Source organism: Ascaphus truei, chromosome 3 (assembly GCF_040206685.1).
Source record: "Ascaphus truei isolate aAscTru1 chromosome 3, aAscTru1.hap1, whole genome shotgun sequence".
Classification (NCBI taxonomy): domain Eukaryota; kingdom Metazoa; phylum Chordata; class Amphibia; order Anura; family Ascaphidae; genus Ascaphus; species Ascaphus truei.
Window position 1 is genome coordinate 380084525 of NC_134485.1, and position 21541 is coordinate 380106065.

A 21541-nucleotide genomic window follows, 5' to 3' on the forward strand; every position below is an offset into this window, starting at 1 on the left:
AACAGACTTCCTTACCAGGCAGACCAGGAGATCCAAGACCACGCAGCAAGAAGGAGACAGCACTCAGAGTAAAGTCCAAAAAATGTATTAAAGACAGGCACAGTCAACCTGACTGCCTGTCTTTAATACATTTTTTGGACTTTACTCTGAGTGATATATATATATATATATATATATATATATATATATAAAATTTAATTAGAGACGTGGCAGGCTTCTATCCTCTTTTAGGATGGCCGATGGGAAGCGCTGTCCAGGCAAATCGTTTAGTAAAGATTGAATAAATTTTCTCTCACAGATTTATGTTGATAAATCAGGTTTTATCACCGCCAGGGAGAGAGACACGAACAATAACTCCTGAACTATGGGACTGAGCAACTCCTGAAAATAAAAAATAAATAAAATACAAAAAACACACACACACACACACACACATTATATATATATATATATACATACATACAAAAACAACATTAAATTGGAAGACTGTTTGTACCAATATTTATTCAAATGATTGCTAATTCTATAATATTGCAATATTTATCTCTAAAAGTAGAGTTCTTTTATATGAAAAAGAAAAACAAAATCCATAACATGGAAACAGGAGAACCTATATTTCACTCCCTTTTTACAGTTGCAATCCGTGACATTGATGGGAAGGCGGGTTTCTGTTCCATTTCTTACCTCACTCCAACACCGAGAATCTCTGTTCCAGAATCACACCATGCATCGGTTTTGAAATAAAAAGTCCAAACTTAGTGTGCGACCATGCATGTAGATCTTTCATACTAAACGCAACAAACGGTGCATTTTATACACCTGTAGATTTGTGAGAATCAATATATCCATCCTTCTCTCCTATAAATTAGCACAATAACTTTTTCAATAGCTACATTTCATTGGAATCACTCAACTATGGGAAGATAAACATACAAAATAGAGTTTGAGGTTAATTTAAAAATACATTTCAGTTAACTGGTTTCCTATCATAAAATATAAAAATTAAACTTGTGACTAAGTAATTACACAGGAATTAGAAACACAAAAAAAGTCAATGTTTCCAGAGACGGTTCTTATTTAGGCATGTTTCAGGAACTCTTGCCCATATCCACTGCCTGCCTGACATCTGCAACAGCCTCAGGGACTTTCACAATCATCCCATTCATGGATTTCCTTAGGCAGATTTGGCACCCCAATCTCGATCTAAAAAAAGAATGAACACAATTAGTTGAGATCCTAGGCCCACATCTAAAAGTGTTGTTGTTACATTTTGTTAACTCTGCCCATTACATGTCACCCCGACAACGCAGAAGAATAAAATGATTATTCTATACAAATTCACCCCCCAAAGTCCAGTGTGTTTTTCCTTGTCCTGTGATACATCGAATAGCATGTACAGCAGACTATACAGGGGAACTTATAACTTTAACAAGGAGGCATTTAAGAGGGGATATGATAAATTACACTTTATCTGTATATATATGTTGAACTGCCACGCTAAAGTGCGGTATGAGCACTTTGTTGTCCGCACCTCATCTGCGACCTTCCATGCAGAGCCACATGGACCTACTTTGTAGTCAGATGGAAATAGTTGTGTTGTTGCAGTTCAGTGCATGTGCAGCAGGTGGCGCACTGAATATCTTGTGCTGCGATACTCAATGTTACAGTTCAGTAATAACCTAGCAGGTGTCTGTAGAGAAGATAAAATGTACACGTCTCTGTCTAATGACCTTTGCACATCTGTACCATGCATTAAGCTAATTTGTCTCAACTTTTATACTGTACATGGCGCTTTCTCCTTGGAACACAAGACTTGCTTGCAGTTATGCCTATATGATACATGGTTCAATTCAAGTCGGACATATAAGAGTGCGTCTCTGACTGAGATCTATGCGTATATCGTCAGCCTGTGTATGTTCAAACATTTTATTCATTTTGATCACAACACATTGTAGATAGTTCACAAACAGTATTTGTACATGTTCCTTAACCACCTCATGTATACTAAAATATTACTATTACAGTCAATTTTGTAAAATATTTTCTGTGGTTTCTAATATACTATTCCCACCAATGTGAAGTTACATACATACATGGTACCTGGGTAGCTACCTTAATCTCTCTTCGTTAACGTCAGCCTGTGTGCAATTAAGGTAAATATAAGTTCACAGTACTGTACTGTACAGTAGAACGGTCATTCCCAAATTACCCGTTTATGCGTTCCCTAGACCACGCATGCATCTATATGAAAAGACCTGCATTTGTGTTCCATAGACCACGCAGGTGTCTACATTCAAAGACCTGCAAATGTGTTCCATAGACCAAGCATGACAGCTAACGGTTTTGAAAAAGGTTTGGGTGAGTATAACATGGTTTTCAATTCTAATTTCCAGATCCAGGAATTCTATTTTTTTCTTTACTGTATTTATGGATAAACTGCAAATTATATTGATTATTATCAATCGTTTGTAAGAAAATTTTCCAATTCAGTTTCAGGTCCCTGCCAAACTATGATCACATCGATTGATCTTTTCCAGAGTACCAGGTTCGCGCCATAGATGTTGTTAGACCAAACATGTTGGTCTTTCCCACCAACCCATGAACAGGTTGGCGGAGATAGGCGAGAACCTGGTACCCATGGCAGTTCCTTGAACTTGAAGATAATGTTCTCCTTCATACCAGAACAAATTATGTTGTAGTATGAATTTAATTCCTTTAATAATGAATTGGATTTGTTCTTCTTCTAAACCTGCAAGTTTTCTTAGATTATATGCTGTTGCGTTACATCCCAACTGATGATTAATGCAAGTGTAAAGTAAAACTAAGTTGCACGTCGCCAAAATGTAGTTGTTTTCCCACTTTAGATCATTGAGTATCTGTAGTGCCCAAGTCGTGTCTTTCAGATAGGAAGTTAGCTTTTTCACGTACGGTTGTAGTATTGTATCTATATACCGAGATAGGTTCTCTCACCCAGAACCTATCCCAGAAATAATTGGTCTGCCAGGTGGGTTTAAAATGTCTTTATGAATTTTTGGAAGATGGTATAGCATCGATGTTTTCGGATGCTCCCTTTTAATAAGTATATCTTGAGTATATCTACACACCTATTTATACACCTTAAAGTTAAGCGATGGATATCTTTCCAGGATGTAGAAGGACTACCTTACTATTTTCTCACAGTGACTTCTCAGTATATCCACGCGCCAAAGTTTTTTCCTTTTCTACATTCTTTGAAGGGCCACTTCTGTGGCTGCACGGAGAGCCAAGTTGCATTTCTCGATGCAGACAGATGTCATCTGGCGCAAATGAGGACAGATGGGCCCCAAGGGCAGCTCTAAACCTAGTGGGCTCAAGCAGCCTCCTATGACATGCCAAGCTGTCTCTGGCCTACCACTCCATTTAAGGGGTGGTCTGGTGCCTCCAATCTGAGCCTAGATCACCCTATAAATCGGTCCATGGGGGGAGGAAAACTTCACCATCCCAACTGATGCCCCCTTTGGGAAGATCAATTTGAGTGTATGACCATGCTCATGTGTCGGGCCATGCACAAACTGACTAAATCCCATAGTATCTAAAAGATCCCTAGCCTCAGCATTGACTTGGTCATCAACCCAAATGTTGAGGTCCCAAAGAAGCACGGAGCAAGGGCACTCCAATAATATGGGAGTATTTTATACATGAATCACTTGGTTGGCACTGTACCAAAAGCCTTTCACATATCTAAGTAGTTAAGTTAATTTGGCATGACATACAGTATCCTCCTAAATCCATGCTGGCCATTACTAATAATTTTATTATCTATTAGGTATTCCTTAATATTATCCCTTACTAAACTTTCAAGTAGCTTCCACACTATTGATGTCAGGCTTACAGGTCTGTATTTCACTGGTTGATCCATATCCCTTTTGAAACATATGCACGTTTGCTTTATGCCAATCTTGTGGTTTTGAGCTTGTGGAAATGGAGTCGGACTATTAAATATAATGGTTTGGCTATAACTGAACTGCGCTTCTTAGGAACCCCTATGACCATGCCATCAGGACCTGGTACTACCAAAACACATTTGCACTTCTTTCTGTTACTCAATACGGAGGTTGTGACATCCTCCTGTTGCAATATTTTTACAGTTAACCCTTGGTAAAAAAATAAAAATAAAATAAGGCAGATGTATTTAAAATCTGCACCATAATTTGCCTGCCCATCTCACACTGAAAGAAAGGGTCCTATATTATATTTTCGAATATTTTTGTTATGAATGTACTTGAAAAACTGTAGGCATGATCTTACTTTTCATTGCAATACTTTTTTCGTTTTCAACTTTTCCCAACCTGATTGACCTTTTGCTACATTCCTTATAATCCTGATGCAACACCATCAGCCCTTTGGACTTTAAGAATCGAAATGCCTGCCTCTTCGTTTCCATTTCTTCCTCGACCTGTTTATTTAACCACATTGATTTAGAATAGTTTCTTTTATATGCATTATCCATGGGTGTACTTCTTAATACAATGTTTTAAAGACTGTCCATTTTTCTTTCGTATTTTTTTTCCTGAAATAACTTCTTCCAATGTATTCCTTGTAGACGCTTCCTAAGTTTACTAAAACCTGCCTTTCTAAAATAAGAGAATTTGTTGATCCTATTTAATATAGTTTTTGATAGGCTATATCAAATGAGACCATGTTATGATCACCATTTCCCAAATTCAATATTTGTTATTACAAATGTTTGATATTACTAAGCCCAGTAATGCCCCGCTCCTGGGTCATGTAATGGTCTTTTAGTACATCCCAAAACCCGATTCCGTTCGTTGTACTGTGAATCTCAGTGCTCCGATCGATGTCCAGATAATTAGAACATGGAGAAGTTAAGAAAAAGTCAAAAAGTCCTGTGCAAGTGCTCGATATGTGAAACAGATCCTGGCAGATAGCAGTGTAAATGATGAGATAAAGTCTTTCAGTTTATATGTCATTAAATATGTTCCTATGGTATATATAAACACTTCCGTATACCAATGCAATGAGGGAATAAGGTGCTGAGGAAGGGGGTGGAAGAGATGCTGGAGGGGGTTGCTCCTGTCAGGTCACAGTGAAGACCCCATATAGCCAGGCCAATCCTCTCCGTCCAGATTAAAACTTGTGATATCCCCAACTCAGATACACTTAACTTCTTGGCTCATTAAGCTGAAGCATCAGCACACAGGAAACACTTGTGGCAACTCTGTGGGCATGGTGTCTCCAAAGTGAAGGTAGATGGTAGGTCTCCTGACACGCAGGAAAAAGGAGAGCACTGCTCCAGAAAATATCATAAATTTATCATAAAGCACCTAGAGCATGAAACATGCAAGAGGACTACTATTTTTGTGACTGCAATGTTGCCAAGTGGTTCCGTGAATAAAACCTATTTTTATTAATAATTTCAGTTTTGTTCCCTATTTTTTCTGGAGCAGTGCTCTCCTTTATTCAGCGTGTCAGGACATTTACCAGATAATTAGAACCACCATTAATAAAACAGGACCTAGTTTTCTTGCCTTCCTCCATTTGAAACAGCAGTTTGTCTTCCTCAATCATATATATATATATATATATATATATATATATATATATATATATATATATATATATATATATATATATATATATATATATATATATATATATATATATATATATATATATATATATATATATAGTGGTTTATAGCGTATCACTACAACTATTTTTTTAAACCAACACTGCAAATTTCTATCCACAAAGTCTTTACATTTTCATCAATCACTTCATAAAAATCTTCTCTTACTAAAAGGTTTTCAATATAGACATACAGCTCAACCCCATTATAGCACAATCCGCTATAACGCGGATCGCTTAATGCGGTTTGAGCAGGGACCACGAATATAAAAAAAAAAATTTTTTGCACACACACAGCACACACCGCCCCCGTACCTTTGGTGTCACAGCCCACCTTTGGGGGCATCGTGGGGCTGCGAGGAACGGTGCAAGGCTGGGGGATCGGCAAGAGGCTGGGGGAGGGCCGGTGCAGGGATCAGTGCGAGGCTAGGGGGTTGGGGGGGGGGGGGATAAATCGGTGCGAGGCTGGAGGATAGTTGCGGGGATCCGTGGTTGGATGGTGCGGAGCTGCTGAGGGGAGTGCTGAGGGGAGTGCAGGGAATGCTGAGAGAACTACAGTGGCTGCTAGGGGACATGAAGGGCTGCCGGCGCGTCACTCCACCTCCTCCTCCCGATCGGGCGCACGGCAGCCATTTAAAAAAAATTGCGCGGTCGGATCGGGTGGCCCCCGAGGACCGCGCTATAACGGAGTTGAGCTGTACTCGTCCACCACATCTATTTGCTTGAACTCTCTAAATTAACTGCATAGTCATGAGTTTCATCCCACCATGCTTCAGTAATGCCTATAACATCATATTGCTCTTTTCTGGCTATTATTATATTGAGCACTCCCATTTAGCTGCCAAGTCTATTGCATCAGCTAACAAGCACTGCCATCTACAGCACTTACTCCCTCACCTACTGTCTGTAAGTTTCCCATTAAACCTCAGATTGTAAGCTCTTCAGGGCAGGGATTTTCTTTCCTATTGCCTGATTTTGCTGCACTTATTGTATAATTAGAATTCCCTGTACTGTATTCTTTGTGAAGCGCTGAGTACACTTTTGGCACTATATAAAGTCATACAATACAACTTAAGGTTGCTACCAGTTTGTGCTATTGTTAGCTTATCTGCTCCTGCCTTTCTACCCCCATTGATTTTAGTCTTTAGAAGTTTACTAGTATTATCTGTTTTTAATATGGGTTCCTCCCTACTTGCTAAAGACTTCCCTTTAGCTCCCACTCCACCCCCATAGCCATCTATTCAGTCTAGTCCATTACCTCTTACTTGTCCCTCCCCCTCCTTCCAAGTTTAAAATCTCCTTCAACCTTTTCAGCATCCTCTAGCACAGAAGACCTTTCTTCATTAAGGTGCAATCCATCCCTACTATAAAGATAGCAGGGGTTTAATCTTTTATCACCTGTTTCAGGTAAGAACCCCTGATAATCGCTCTGTGTGTACATCTGGAGGAATGAGTAGTGAAGGATTAATAATTCCCACTTAGCCTTCATATACCTAAATACATTGGGGGTCATTCATTTAATTGTGATGGCGCTGATTGGGGCATGGAAACCACCACTGAACTCAATGGGAGTGGTTGATGGTGCCACAATAGGCAGTATTGCAGTTTAATGAATAACCCCCTGTGAATTAAAAAAAATATGTTTGTTCACTTTTAATCTAAGGTAAAGTGAACATTTGTAGTACAAGTGTTATAAATGCTTGCACATTCCTGAAGTATAATCATTTTTAAGTCTTCTAACGTATACAAAATTACATTACTATACTCTTGTGGCCCTTCTACTTATAATTTTGTTTTGATCTGGCCCCTTTGGAAATCTAGTTGAAGAGCCCTGCAGTACAGCATGCCATACACTAGCAGATTCGTATTCAGCGCTTTTGCCTTTGTGTTAGACAAAATACAATTCTGGCATGAATTGGAGTGAGGAACATTGTGTCGATTAGATCTAGTTCCAGAAAATGTGCTGTTTTGCGAGTCCATTTCAGTTTCAAACATCCCTATAAAAATATTTATTATTTCAAACATATTCAACAGCCCTTGCTTCTATTTTTGTCACATTTTAGGGAAATAAATGTTTTATTGCTGTGGCTATCTATTCCACATCTAGCATACCAAGTGGTAGAAGGCTCTTCAGAAGAGACATGACAAATGGCTCCTTACCCTGAGCCGAGAAACCTATAAATACCAGAATAACTGAATTGCGGCCCATAATTTTTATTCCAAAGGTAGAAAGAGTATGTTCAAACTAGATCTATTAACATTCCCAAACCGTACTGCTTTTCTACAAGAACATCAAGTAGGAACAGGTGCCTGGGGGGGAAATGTATTTTCTGTTATATAACTTTGCATACACAAGCATATGTGTGAGAGGAGTAGCTCCTCCTTCAGGCTTCATCCAGTACTTTTTCCCGTTCATTTCCCTGCACTGCTCAGGATAATCACAATATGGGGAGTTGCATCTGGCATTTCTCCATATAAAAGAAGCACTCCGCCGCATTGCTCACCTGAATTTTTTTCAGAGACCATTCAGTGATGATAAACAAATAGATTGCAAGCTACAGAAATGGCCTCCCTGCCTTCCTAAAAGCCAAGAAAAGGTACACTAAGTTGAAGTAAATTTTCCATTCTAAATTAAATTGCCCATTTTACATAGACAAGCCATGGTCAAGTGGTTCCTTTCTGCCATGTCTAGCTTTCTATAGTAATGTTTAAATACATAAATGGTATCAACAAAGTACAGTAGTAAAGCATGTTTCAGAGATATAGAAATGATAGAACAAGAGCTCATTCTCTGACCCTGGAGGGCGAGAGCCTCAGGGGAAATCTGAAAAAGTTCTTCACAGAAAGGGTAGCGCATTCATGGAATAGCCTACCACCAGAGGTGGTAGAGGACAATAGAGTAAGGGAACATAAAAATGCTTGGGATAAAGCCATCCTTAATATAAAAGACAGAAAAGGAGCATCAAACATGGTCTGAGGCTTCACAATAGATAGGAAAATGGGCAGAGTAAGTGGGTCAAGTGTTTATCTGCTGTGAAATTTTACGTTTAACATGCATTTAATCATTTCACTGCTGAGGGCGTAACCTCCAAGGCTGAATACATTTTGGAGTATTTGAAGCCGTGTTCAAGACCAAATAAAGATATTAATATTGCAAACAACTCAGACAAATTATACATTTTGTGTCAGACGCTGCATGTAGTAATAACAGTGTTTTTTTTTGTTTGTTTTCTGCAAACATTTCATAATTTCTCCAAATCTTAAATTAAAGTCAAGTAAATATGAACTTCTGTTGTCTTTTATGTCAACAACATACATTATATATCAATATGATCACCATCCTGTATTCTACCATTCTGATTCAAAGCCCGGTGTCGTTGTGCCCGTCACTTTATCTCCCTGTCCTGCAGGTACCAAAAAAATTGATTGTAAGCTCTACGGGGCAGGGACTCGTGCTTCCAAAAATTCTATTTACAGCGCTGCATACACGGTCTGCGACAGACAATAGAAAAAACAACAATTATTCTAAATAAGAACCTTATGCAATTGTAAATACTGTATTTATAAAAAAATACATCACGTGTTGCAAATAGGCATACAGTTGTAGCCAGATATATTGTCGAGTATTCCGCCAGGAAACCGCAGTTGAAAGCTGCCTGACCACTGCCTGCTTGCGGATTTCAAGCGGCCAGACTAATTGCCCATCAGGATTAAAACAGCAGGGGTCCCCGCTTCTGAATCGACTCCCACTGTATTAATCTTACCGGGTTGTATCAGTTTGGAAGAACTGCGCAGTAAGAGCAGACATAAATCAGCCCCTCTCTCTGCGCATCTCTAATAGGTGATCATAATGTTTTTATTATTATTTTAATTACATTGTTTTGAAGCAGGGGGGTCTCTGGAGCTGAACCACATTCATTTCAGGTTCAGAAACCCCCTACTTCCCGAGTTACCGGCTTCGGTATGGGGTGCCAGTATCGCCTGCAAGTTTAAATGTCCCGATCACGTGACACGGAAGAATTAAACGTGCAGGTGATACCAGCACCCCATACGGGGTATCTCAAACAATTATTTTTACCTGGTTTGTTGGGGATAGAGGGAATGGGTGAAGGGGGTAGTTGCCCCAGGGTGGGTGGTTGACCTAGGATCGTGGACTTCTGTGCATCATGCCATTCTTAAAGATGAGGATCATTGCTTCGTGGGTCAACAGTTGCTGGTGCCGCATTTGGACAAGAAGGATGAATCTTCATCCCGGTAAAGCTGCCCGTTGATTGCCAATGTTATCATCTGTTGTTGAAGGCATAGATAACCACAGTGGCAGTCAATGGATTTGTTGCCTACCGTTTATTTTAATATACAGTATTGCTATGTCAATTTAATTGTATTGTGTATTTTTTTTCCCTTTGGATACACAAATGGGCAAAAGCGCTATTAGCAATTTGGCTACTACTGCTTTTGCCCATTTGTGTGTGTGGTGAAGGGGGTGGGGGTAGTTGCACCGGGGAAGGTGGTTAGACCTCCTGTGTGGGCAGCGGTTAACCCCTTAATTACCATCGCAGTTACAACCACAACGGTAATTAAGAGGTTAACCCCCCTACAACCCTCCTGGGAGGCCAAACCACCAACCCTGAGGCCGCTACAGTACACCCTTCACCCACCCCATTAAAACACCAGTAACTCTAAATTACGGGGGTTACTGGTGTTTTAATGGTTGGGCATCGGCCCTTTCTTCCATGTGTGAGGAAGAAGAGGAGGAGGAGAGACAGCCTTCATCCTGGCAGGGGTAAGTAAAACATGTATTAATTTAATTTGTATTTTATTGTATATTTGAATGGGCAAAAGAAGGCCTAACCACCTACAGCTTTGTCAGTTACTATGAGTCTGGTCAGCGGTGACTACACCCTCTAAGGCCGTGATACCGAAAAACCCGCGCAGCGCCAAAACAACTAGCATAACTACAATTAAAGTGCTCATATCGAGGGCGACGGTCGCGGTGCGTCTGCAAAGCGGACGGCTGGGGAAGAGACTTCCAAATTTGTTTTCCTCTGTCAACGGCCGTGTCACGTGAGCGGTTCAGCCAGTGAGGGTGAACCGCTCATGGCCACGCCTCCGCCACCACGTCTCCTCTGCTCTGTCTCCCTGGTATAAATCAAGATGCCGCTCGGCGGCAGCGCAGGGTGACGTCACAGGATAGCACTGCCACCCTGCATCTCTTTAGTATAATTGAGGCCTAAGCCTTACTAAACCAGATTGCTGTATATTTCACTAACCTAAGATGTGATTGAGATCAACCTGCTGCGCACAGTAACTAGTGTGCAGCAACACAGGGGGGTGAGGGGGCACATTAAAAAAAAATTATAAAACAATCCCGCGATAGTTACTCCATTTACAGAAAAGTTTGCGTTACTACATTTCGGCAATTGGGGCTCTGTTTGCAATTTACACAGCCTCGACGGCTTATGAAGTACCTATTGAGAATAATAGAATGTAAACTATTCAACAGAACTGCATTCAGAGTCCTTATTTTCAAACGGTAGATACGCACAAACTTATAATGCGCAAGTATCCAGGAATTAAAAAGAAAAAAATATATATATGATTTGAACTCAGCGGGCAGTTATGGGGTGATTTATCATGGCAGACACATTTATTATGGCTTATGCAAAACGCCCAGAACTGTGTGCCCAAATTTCAAATAATGGGTCTTGCATCTGTATACCGTATTTAGACACTTAATGGTAGAAAATGTGCTTCTCAGAATATTACGGTCACTCCTTTGCATGGTACATTTATCCAGGAAATTAATGTGAAATCAAGATAACCCAGAAATATTACGATTTATCATCGGCAATATAACGGAAATAAAGGGGAGAAAAAGAAAATAAAGTATTGCTAAATATAGAATAATAATAATAATATCTGGATTTTGACCTTGAAAATGGAAGAAAAAACTAATAATAAAAGTAATGATTGCCAAACCCCAACTTTACATTTGATTCCTATCTGAAAACTAAATTGGTACGGAGAACCGAAATCCTATCTATAAAACAGACCAATGTCCTAAACTTATTGCCAACTTTAACCCAAATCAGAACAATAAATCCTTAAAAAAGGTGAAAATAAAATCCAAACATAAACTAAAGCATTAACCTTAACTTATTCCCAAAACATTAACTCTATCCAAAACCGTCAACCCAACTAAAAATATTATCCAGTCCTGCCCAAACATAATAATCCCAAGATATTAACTCTCTCTACATGAAAATAAAACCCAACTCCCCACAAAACATTAACGTAAGACCGATTCCTAGCCCCATTAAAAACCATACCACTAATTCAAGTCGTAATGCTCCTGTAATTCTAAACCCAAACCCTTAATTGTAAATCTTAACCCAAGCCCAACTCTAGCTCTTTCATTATCCACCAGGGACATTTTGCATTTAGAAGGGGCTCGAACACTCCCAAAATCAAAAGGGGGACTCCACCCCTTTTTTGATCTTGGCCAGTCACCTCTTCTGAGCCTCACAATGGACAGGAGGGCTTACAGGATATTGGTGGAAAATTGGAGCCTCCATAACCTTGTGGTTGCCTTTTGCAGTCACAGTGGACACTAATTAGACCCCAGGGAGATATTGCCCGCAAAAATCAAAAAGGGGGCGCCCCCCTTTTTGGACTCGAGGGTGTCACACCTCCACATCCCCCCCCCCACCCCTCAACGCACAGGAAGACTGCCAACAAGACCCTCGCCTCCCCCCTCATTCATACTTCCATTTCCCTACGGCTTCCCTGTGCAGTTTTGCCAGTGCACTTAATCTATAGAATCTGTTAGTGAATATAGTGCTTAGGGCTGCAATACCGCATTCAATTGTACGGCTTACGTTTCGGTGAGTCCATAGGCAAGGTCCAGCATATCCATCTCCTCATCAGTGATGGGATCCAACTGCTGAAATACATGGTCTTCAAAGATTAGGTGGCAGGTAGAGCAGGCCAATGTTCCCTCACACGCACCTAGAAAATAAAATTAATATGCTCTAAATATGTTCCTTTGCATACATTGGGTAAAACAATTTTTTCCAGATCATGAATGAAGGCGAAGTGTAAAGAGTATATCTGTGTATATTCTATAAAAGACTACATATTACCGCGCTCCTCCCTAGAGAAGTCTGCTGCTGGTAAAAAGATAGGCTCTACATATAGAAAAACAAAAGAACGATTCCTGCGCTCCTACCAATTAGGCTAAAATAAAATAATAATCTCATGAAAAAGGGTTATTTAGTTAAACCCTTTGGCCAAAGCGTCATAAGCCTGCAGCCCTGCCAAGGCATAACTGATTGCAGTTACCTACACTGAAAATATGTCATTTTTGTCCCATGGACTGGTGAAAAATGTGAGAAAGCCCCGAAGGGGTTAAATAAAGCATAGGCTTTTGTAAGCAGTGCAATTAAATGCTGGCTAAAAGCCAGTATCATACAGTAGTTACCTTACTACAAGGGTGCACAAATTCCCTGGTGTGAATATAATAAAATTTACATATATTGCTCAGCCTTATACATTCACCTCCTCTTGGAGGGTGATGTTCAGACACTGAGGTACCTACAATCGGTAGTGCTACGTGCGAAACACGTAGAGGTCACGTGAAGCTGCTCGGTGGATTTTCAGTTCTTAGAGTTGGCGTGAGTGAGGATGTCCCTGCAGTGCGAGTGAGCAGATCGGGTCCGAACCCGTGTTTTTTCCACTACATCTAGCTGATTACCAAAGCTCTCCGGCTCCTCTCTTTATGTGTTAAGGGCAATTGTAAGTCTATTTTATATTATTTTCACTTTCAGTGTGTGTATCATATTTGCAGATTGTGTTATGCCTACTTTTGGTTTTAAGTGTACACGAATACCCTAATAGGGTTTTAATAAATTAATTAGCTACTGTACTTAGTGCGCCTGTGCCATTTTTTTTCTCAGCAGCAGAAATTGATTTTAAAAGTTTGCATAAGAAAACATTTATAGATCAGTTATTGCAGTTCTGTGACTGTGTTCTGATCACACTTAAAAAAAATAAATAAAAAAAATACAAAACAAATTGACATACCGTAAGCCTGGCAAATGTAGTGCTTTTATTTCTTAGGTGACGAGTGAAATTAAATTACTAAAAGCAAACAAGAAGCAGATGTTGCTTTTTAAAATTCATTGTATTTCTGTTATATTTTAAACTATTTTGTACTTCTATAACCTACTATAGAAAGTTCAATGCGAATAACAGTTACACAGACAGGGAAATTACATAGTGATACATTTAATGAGGAATAAAGCTCAAGAATCCACTGGAAACGAACTAGTGGCCCAAACCTGTCAAGTGTTAAATCGTTACATAGTAGACATGTCCACAAGTTCTTGTCGTCCACTAAAATAATTTAGACTACTCTAGCCAACTCACCTGTTGCCTGCGCAAGGCACTTTCAATGAGTTCATATTAACCCTTCAATCAATTGCAATCCTATCTACCTGCTGCCACCACCCGAGAAATATGATAAAATATGTAATTATATATATCTGACAGGGTCTCAGGTCCCTGTTTAATAACGAAAACCTATGCACTTATTAACACACAATCTGTTGTAGAAAAATGTGTCAGAGACCAAACCATCACCTATTAAAGTTTGGCTTTAATATACAAAAATACAATGCTTCGATTACATAAAAAGATTATTAGAAGAACATACAGTTATAATAAATGCAGAACAGTTTCTTAAAATAAAAAAGGATAAAACATAACACAGGAATCCCTATAAAGTATGTTACCATATGTCATAGGTGCTGTCCTAGAGAGGTCACTGGAGTAGGAGAATTAATGTGTTCTGATCCCAAAACACACCTGTTGATTTCTGATTTTTCATGTATTACCTTGGTGAGACTTCTGCACTATTTCTTCCGCATTAAAACATAAAACCAATCCCTGTCGTAAATAATCTCACCTGACATTTTTATGGCTTAAAACAAAAATGCTTTAAAACGTTTATATATATATATATATATATATATATATATATATATATATATATATATATATATATTTAAAAAAGAAGTCTTGACTGAATATATAAAAGGCCTCACAAACTTAATTTCTCCAATACTTAAGACAGATGCCATCTTCACCCTTAATGTCTGTGTACTTCACATACAAGCCTAAATATAACATTTGACAGCACGTCGTCTATTTTTGCATGAGAAACAGTTATCTATCTTTGGTACCTCTTACCCATGCAGTGTGAGGTATATGATTCGATTTGTCTAATCGCAACGGTGACAGATATCAATTTTTTACTATTCAGAATAGATGTCATCACATTATATCATTTTTAATCCTCCAAATAAGTGGTGACCTGTTTATCACCTCACTCTGGAATACACAAGTGATTACTCAAGAACGTCACAGTTTTCTTTAAGGCTGTCAGCCTAGGATCTGGCTATCGTCTAGACTCTATATATAGCCTTCTAAATGACAGACATTTCACTTTTAGTAGCCAACAGTGACAGCCCCTCAATTAAGCCCTCTTTGTAGATAAGCACAGACACATGAAGGGTCTTGACCAATCATAAAAATACAAGAAATTCTATTTAAGTCAAACAGTAACCACATAAACGCATGAAGCACCAGATTGATTAAAATACTTAATATTCCCTGCCATTTTATTACATGTATCCCATAGATTTAAAAATTATTATTTTTAAAAAGTCCTCTAAATAATATATCAAATTGTATCAAACAAATGTATATATCCTTCCAGACACCCTGTAAATTCGCTAATTGAAGCCATTGCAATCGCCAAACATTTTAACTTAAAGTCCAGGGCATCAACCCACCAGTGCAAACATTAGCAGGAAAACCTCCAGTCAAAGAATACTTCACCAGATTAAAAAAAATTTTTTAATTACAGTCGCTGTCAATACTTTCCTAAATATAGACACACACACACCCCCTCTATTGGTTCTAGAGAAATGTAGATTTATTTTAGGTTGTAATAGATATACAGTAAAACACACAAAACGGTCTATATGTAGAGCAGCAGTGACACCTTTTGGCCACTTTGGGATAAAAAGCAACATCATGCATCTGAATTGCAATTATACAGAAAAAGGGACAAACAGCAGGATACTGCCAAGCTATGGCTACTGGTCAGTCGCACCTTGTTCTGTTGTTATTAGGAGGCTTTTTGTTAGCCTATAACATGCTGGGAGTAACCGCTTTGTTCTTCAGCATCAGAACAACAATTATTTCTGTTATGATATTGGTGATTAACACAGCAATTTCCATTACATCCCCAAATATCTGAAAGATTGTTCACATATATACAAACAGCTCAAGATAAACATTACCACCACATGTGGAATCTGTATTTCAGTTCTTTTTGGCATGTCTCATTTAAACGTGTAGAATATTAAAGCAGCAGTCCCCCCCCATGTTCTGCCTACCACCCTAATTTTTTTTTTCTACAAGACAGGAACAGAGGTGTCCTCCAAAGCTGAGCCATGTTAATATCAGCATCTGGAGACCTCCAAGCAGTTGAGATACTTTTCGGTGAAGTAACACTATTACTTCCTGATTCCTACAGGAGGGTTAAACTGTATTTATCTGTGTCTTTGCCACTCCTGCGAAAACAAAATAGCCATTAAATCTCCCACCAATGTGATGCAGGAGATTTGAACGACTATTTTATTTTACCATGAGTAGCAAAGACACCGGTAAGTACAATTTTAATAGACGTGAACGTGCTCCCGCAGGTTAAATAGCATGTTAGCCTCTTCTGCTTTTCAAGAAAATGTCAGCTTCCCTCGCTGGGGCAGTGTGTACGTCCTGCAGCAAGGCGCCAGCGAGTGCAAGAAATTCTGCTACATCTGTATCTCGGGCGCCGGAAGGTCCCCAGAGCTAAAATTAACTCTGTTCACCTATGGAGGACCAGCCGATTCCCATCCTGAAAGAAAAGCAGGGGACGTAAAAACCAAACAAAACAGCCGGGTGTGGGGGTTATTGCTTTAAGGTGTGTTTTCTTGCATCTCCGTAATAATATAGAGATATTCAAATCATAAGAAATGCTGCAAAGTATTAACAGCTGGACTTAACTACAAATCATTATAAAACCCACGTCTTTCCCATGTAATAAAAATGTGTTCTGATTTCTGGTGTAAGCAGAGAATACAGTATATTCCTCTGACATTTTAAACTACTCATGTTAAATTAGATGACAGCATAAGTTTTAGGTATGCAATCGAATATTAAAAGTAGACAATGTGCCTGACACTACACTTATTGAATATTGCATTTTTCATTATTCTTTAAATTTATCAAATAGATTCACTAAAAATCTCAGTGAAATGGAAAATACTTACCAAAACCATCAATGTCCAGATTTTTTTCTACGACAACATCAAGCAGCGACTCCCCAACTTTTCCTTCCGCTACAAGCGTGTCTCCATCACGGTTTATAAATTTGACCGTTACTTTATCTTCTGAGCTAAAATGTAAAAAAAAAAAAAAAAGGTTTTTATTTAACAAAGGCACAGATATTTCAGGAGGAATAGTCTGATATCATCTTCTGAAGTTATGGAGTTACCAAGAGAACATAACTAGTTTGGAAAGTTAACTTCAAGCAGATTTGGAAATAACTATTCATCCCACGGACAGTACAAATGACACAGGGTGAAACATTGATGTTGGAGGAAAGGAGATTTCACAAGCAACAAAGGAAAGGCTTCTTTACAGTAAGGGCATTTAACATATGGAATTCATTACCCATGGAGACTGATGGCAGATACAATAGATATCTTCAAAAAAAAGTTGGACATCTTTTTTAGAAAGGAAAGGTATACAGGGATATACCAAATAAGTAAACATGGGAAGGATGATGATCCAGGGAGCAATCTGATGGCCAATATTTGGAATCAAGAAGGACTTATTTTTTGCCCTTATGAGACATTATGGGATAATGTTGAGGACTGGAGTTGAGAACCTCTGCCCTAACTCCGTTCCTTTTAGCATATACCAAGTTCCTTCCCGCCCCACCTTCAAACACTCTGGGAAAACAAAAACATAATGAAACTTTTGCATAAACTTCAATATAACAGTACGGCTAAGACCCCAGTAAATGCTGCAGCGCACGCTGCACGAACAAGAACCGCCCCTGAATGGGGCTGGGCCCACTATGTACCTTGGCACGCATTTGGCAGCCGCGCTCTACAACGAGTTTTTGCAAAGACAACAAAATTGTCTTTACAACTTGCGACGGAGGGCAGGCCACGCTCCCAGCGATTCAACCAATGAGGGAGAACCAGCCGCGTGAGGTCATGGCCACACTCCTGCAACCCCCCCCTGCCACGCCCCAATCTCCTGCAGCTCACCACAGACCGCGGTTCCACACGTGCATGCGCCGCCACCCTGCCAGGTGCGCATGCTACAGTGAAAACTGGGGCCGAAGCCTAAAAAAAGACTGCCTCATTTTACTGTAGTGTAAAACAGCGGTGCGCAAACTGTGGGGCGCGACCCCCAGGGGGGCGCGAGACTGCCGACGGGGGGCGCGGGGTTTACAGAGGCCCCGCGCGCTTCCCGAAGGCACTTAAATTAAGTGCCGGGGGAGCTGCAGGGCCTCTGTAAACCATACTTACCCGTGGCTCCGGCGGCTTCCTCCCGGCGTCGCCATGGCAACGCGGCGTCAAAATGACGCTGCGAGGTCATGTGACGTCACGTTGCTATGGCAACGTGACGTCATTACGCCGGAGCGAGGGTACGTTGGGGTTGGGGGGGGCGCGGGAGTGAGGGGACAGCCGGCAGGGGGGCGCAGGGAAAAAAGTTTGCGCCCCCCTGGTGTAAAACACTGTATGAAGATGGTGGTGAGGTAGGTGCGGTTACAGAGAGATCAGAATAATTAGTAATTAACCTTTTCGTACTACAGTAACTGGTATTTCCAGTACCATACGGCTAATAAAACCACAAATTACTACCCACAAAAAAAAAAAAAAATAATGATCTCAACCATTTCACATCTGCTATAGACATATTTTTGTATTGAAACTAGTGCACATTTTTAAATATAATTTAGTTTGTACATGTATTATTGTTGCTGTCATAATAGAAGAACTCATATTTTAGGTAAAAACACACAGCCGTGTTCTATACATGCATAACTGACTAAATTATTCAGCACTCCTCAGATGAAGACAAGCTTAACATGTTAACCAATGCAACCTGCAGGATTTGATTTGGAGGAGCAGTGGAGTCTCTAACCAACTGCGAATGAGAATTTAACTGCAGAGCTATATGAAAAGTCACACCTGATAATTTGCCAATCTCAAACCAATTGTTTTATTAATAAGCATAATTTCTAAAAAAATAAGAGATGTATTTGTAATGACTTGACTTAGTCTTCTGCCATAAGAGAACTTCCGGCACTGGATGACACCTTCCATTGTCTTCCACTATCGGAAGGAGTCTTCTGGCAGAAGACTGCTTAGTAAATATGGGCCATATCTTTAAGTCCTTAAGCAGAGTCTCGAGTACTTAAAAATTAATTAAATTTTTTAATTAAGTATACCTTGGAGAATCAAACTATGCCCATGGCATGCTGCTCAGCAAGGGCCAAGTTTAAGTATTACAGAAGATACCATTTACAAATCACGCATTAAGAAAATGCTCCACTCAAGATCAGAAGGTACTTAGTGTCACGTACGGCACGCCTGTGAGCATGTGACCTGCATACGGGATAAGGGGTTAATACACAGCTCTATAGCGCTCCCACTTTTCACCTTCGCAAAGGTCTCTCAAATGAGCAATATCTCCTCACAATCCGTCCCCATATATCACCTGTCACGAACAGCACACCTGTGTGCAAGTGACTAAGATAAGCAACCAGGGTTAATACATACAGCTACTCTAGCCAACTCACCTTTCACCCCGGCAAGGTACTTTCTCTTTTCTCTTTACACACTCTCTCTAGGTCACCTAATCACAGCTCTTGGGTTCAAATATCACCTCTATGCTGTTGACACACAAATGTACTTTTCAACCCCTGACCTTACACCTGCTGTACAGACTAAAGTTTCTGAATGTCTCTCTGCTATATCATCCTGGATGGCCCTCCGCCGACAAACTGAGCTCCTCATACTTCCTCACAAACCTGGCCCTATTTCCTCTTTCCACATTACTGTTGGAAGTACTATCATTCACCCAGTAGCCGAAGCACGCTGCCTAGGGGGTCAAACTCGACTCCTCTCTCTCATTCTCTTATCACATGCAAAAGGTAGCAAAAAACTGTAGTTTTTTCCTCCACAATATTACAAAGATACGCTTTTTTCTGTTGCTCGACTGCAAAAACTCTGACAGACCCTCATTCTTACCCGTCTCAACTACTGTAACGTCCTGCTGTCTGGCCTTCCTGCCTCTCGCCTTTCTCCCCTACAATCTATCCAAAATGCTGCTGCCAGAATCACTCTATATTTTCCTAAATCTGTCTCAGCATCTCTTTTGCTGAAATCCCTCTCCTGGCTTCCTATCAAATCCCGTATCACTCACGCAATTCTCCTCCTCACTTTTAAAGCTTTACACTCATTTGCTCTTCCTTACATCTCAGCCCTAATTTCTCGCTATACACCATCCCGAGTCTTGCGTTCAGCTCAAGGATGTCTTCTCTCTACCCCTCTCCCACCTTAAACCCTTCTCTCTGACTGTCCCACACCTATGGAATTCCCTTCCCCTCAATATCCGACTAGCACCCTCTCTATCCACGTTTAAGACCCACCGTAAACACACTTGCTTAAGGAACCATATGAGTAGCTCCATGGCTGACAATTAACACCTTCATACATTAACCCTAGCCCCTTGCAGACGCACTTACAAGAACTCCCTCATACGGTCTCTGTACGTTCTCCCTACCAAGAAATTAGATTGTAAGCTCTTCGGAGCAGGGACTCCTTTTCCTAAATGTTACTTTTATGTCTGAAGCACTTCTCCCCTTTATGTATTATTTATATGATTGTCAAGTATATTACTGCTATGAAGCGCTATGTACATTAATGGTGCTATATAAATAAAGACATACATACAATGAGTTAACACGAACCCCTCACTCAATGCAATCATATCTATACGCTGCCACCAAGCAAAGAAATATGCAAACATGTGTAATTAATAGATATCTGCCAGGGTCTCATGTCCCTGCTTGTTAAAGAAAAACTAGGCGTTTAACGCACAAAAATTTAAATACAAAGCGTGCAACAGTTCATTCAGAGCCCCAAAGCAATACTTAAAGATTGTTTTAATATATAAAAATAAAGTGCTTTAGATTACAGAAAAATATTACAAGAACATAGTTACAATAAATGCAGAACAGTTTCTTACTATAAAATTATCAAATATAACACAGAAATCACTATACAGTAGATTACCATATGTCATAGATGTCACTGGGGTAGAAGATGAAAATTCACCTGTCTGATCCCAAACACACCTTTTGTTGAATTCATATTACCTGGGTGAGACTTTTGTACTAAATCGGCTCGCTGACATTTTTATGGCTTAGGGGAAAAAACCCTCTTTTGACTTAAAATAAAATAGGCCTCATGACTTAATTTCTCTAATACTTATACAGATGCCATGTTCACGGCTGCGTCTGTGTACTTCACATACACGCCTACGTATAAAATGTGACAGCCTAATGCATTTTTTCGCAGGAGAAACAGTTATCTGTCTTAGGCACCTCTATACCCCCCACCCAATGAAGCCCTCTTTATTTATAAAATGTTTTACCAGGAAGTAATACATTGAGAGTTACCTCTCGTTTCCTGGGCACAGAGTTATGATGGCAAATACATAGTTACATTAAGGGAACATGGTTATACATTATATACAAGACATTGCATGCACAGTAAGAGAT

At 39.8% G+C, this 21541-nt stretch overlaps 1 protein-coding gene across 3 annotated transcripts in view; it reads right to left on the bottom strand.

The window, feature by feature from the left end:
- Window positions 1–484: 484 nt before the first annotated feature.
- FDX1 (ferredoxin 1) overlaps window positions 485–21541 on the bottom strand; it is a 31160-nt gene continuing 10103 nt past the window's right edge. The window contains exons 2-4 of one of the 3 annotated variants that reach the window (XM_075592320.1): window positions 17007–17131; window positions 12507–12636; window positions 485–1203 (exon numbers count right to left, since the gene is read on the bottom strand). In XM_075592320.1, coding sequence (XP_075448435.1) covers window positions 1089–1203; window positions 12507–12636; window positions 17007–17131 — 370 coding nt within the window. In that variant the 3' untranslated portion in view covers window positions 485–1088. Of the gene's footprint in view, window positions 1204–8168; window positions 8209–8969; window positions 9121–12506; window positions 12637–17006; window positions 17132–21541 lie in introns of those variants that run through there. The other 2 variants (XM_075592322.1, XM_075592321.1) reach the window with 2 other exon arrangements.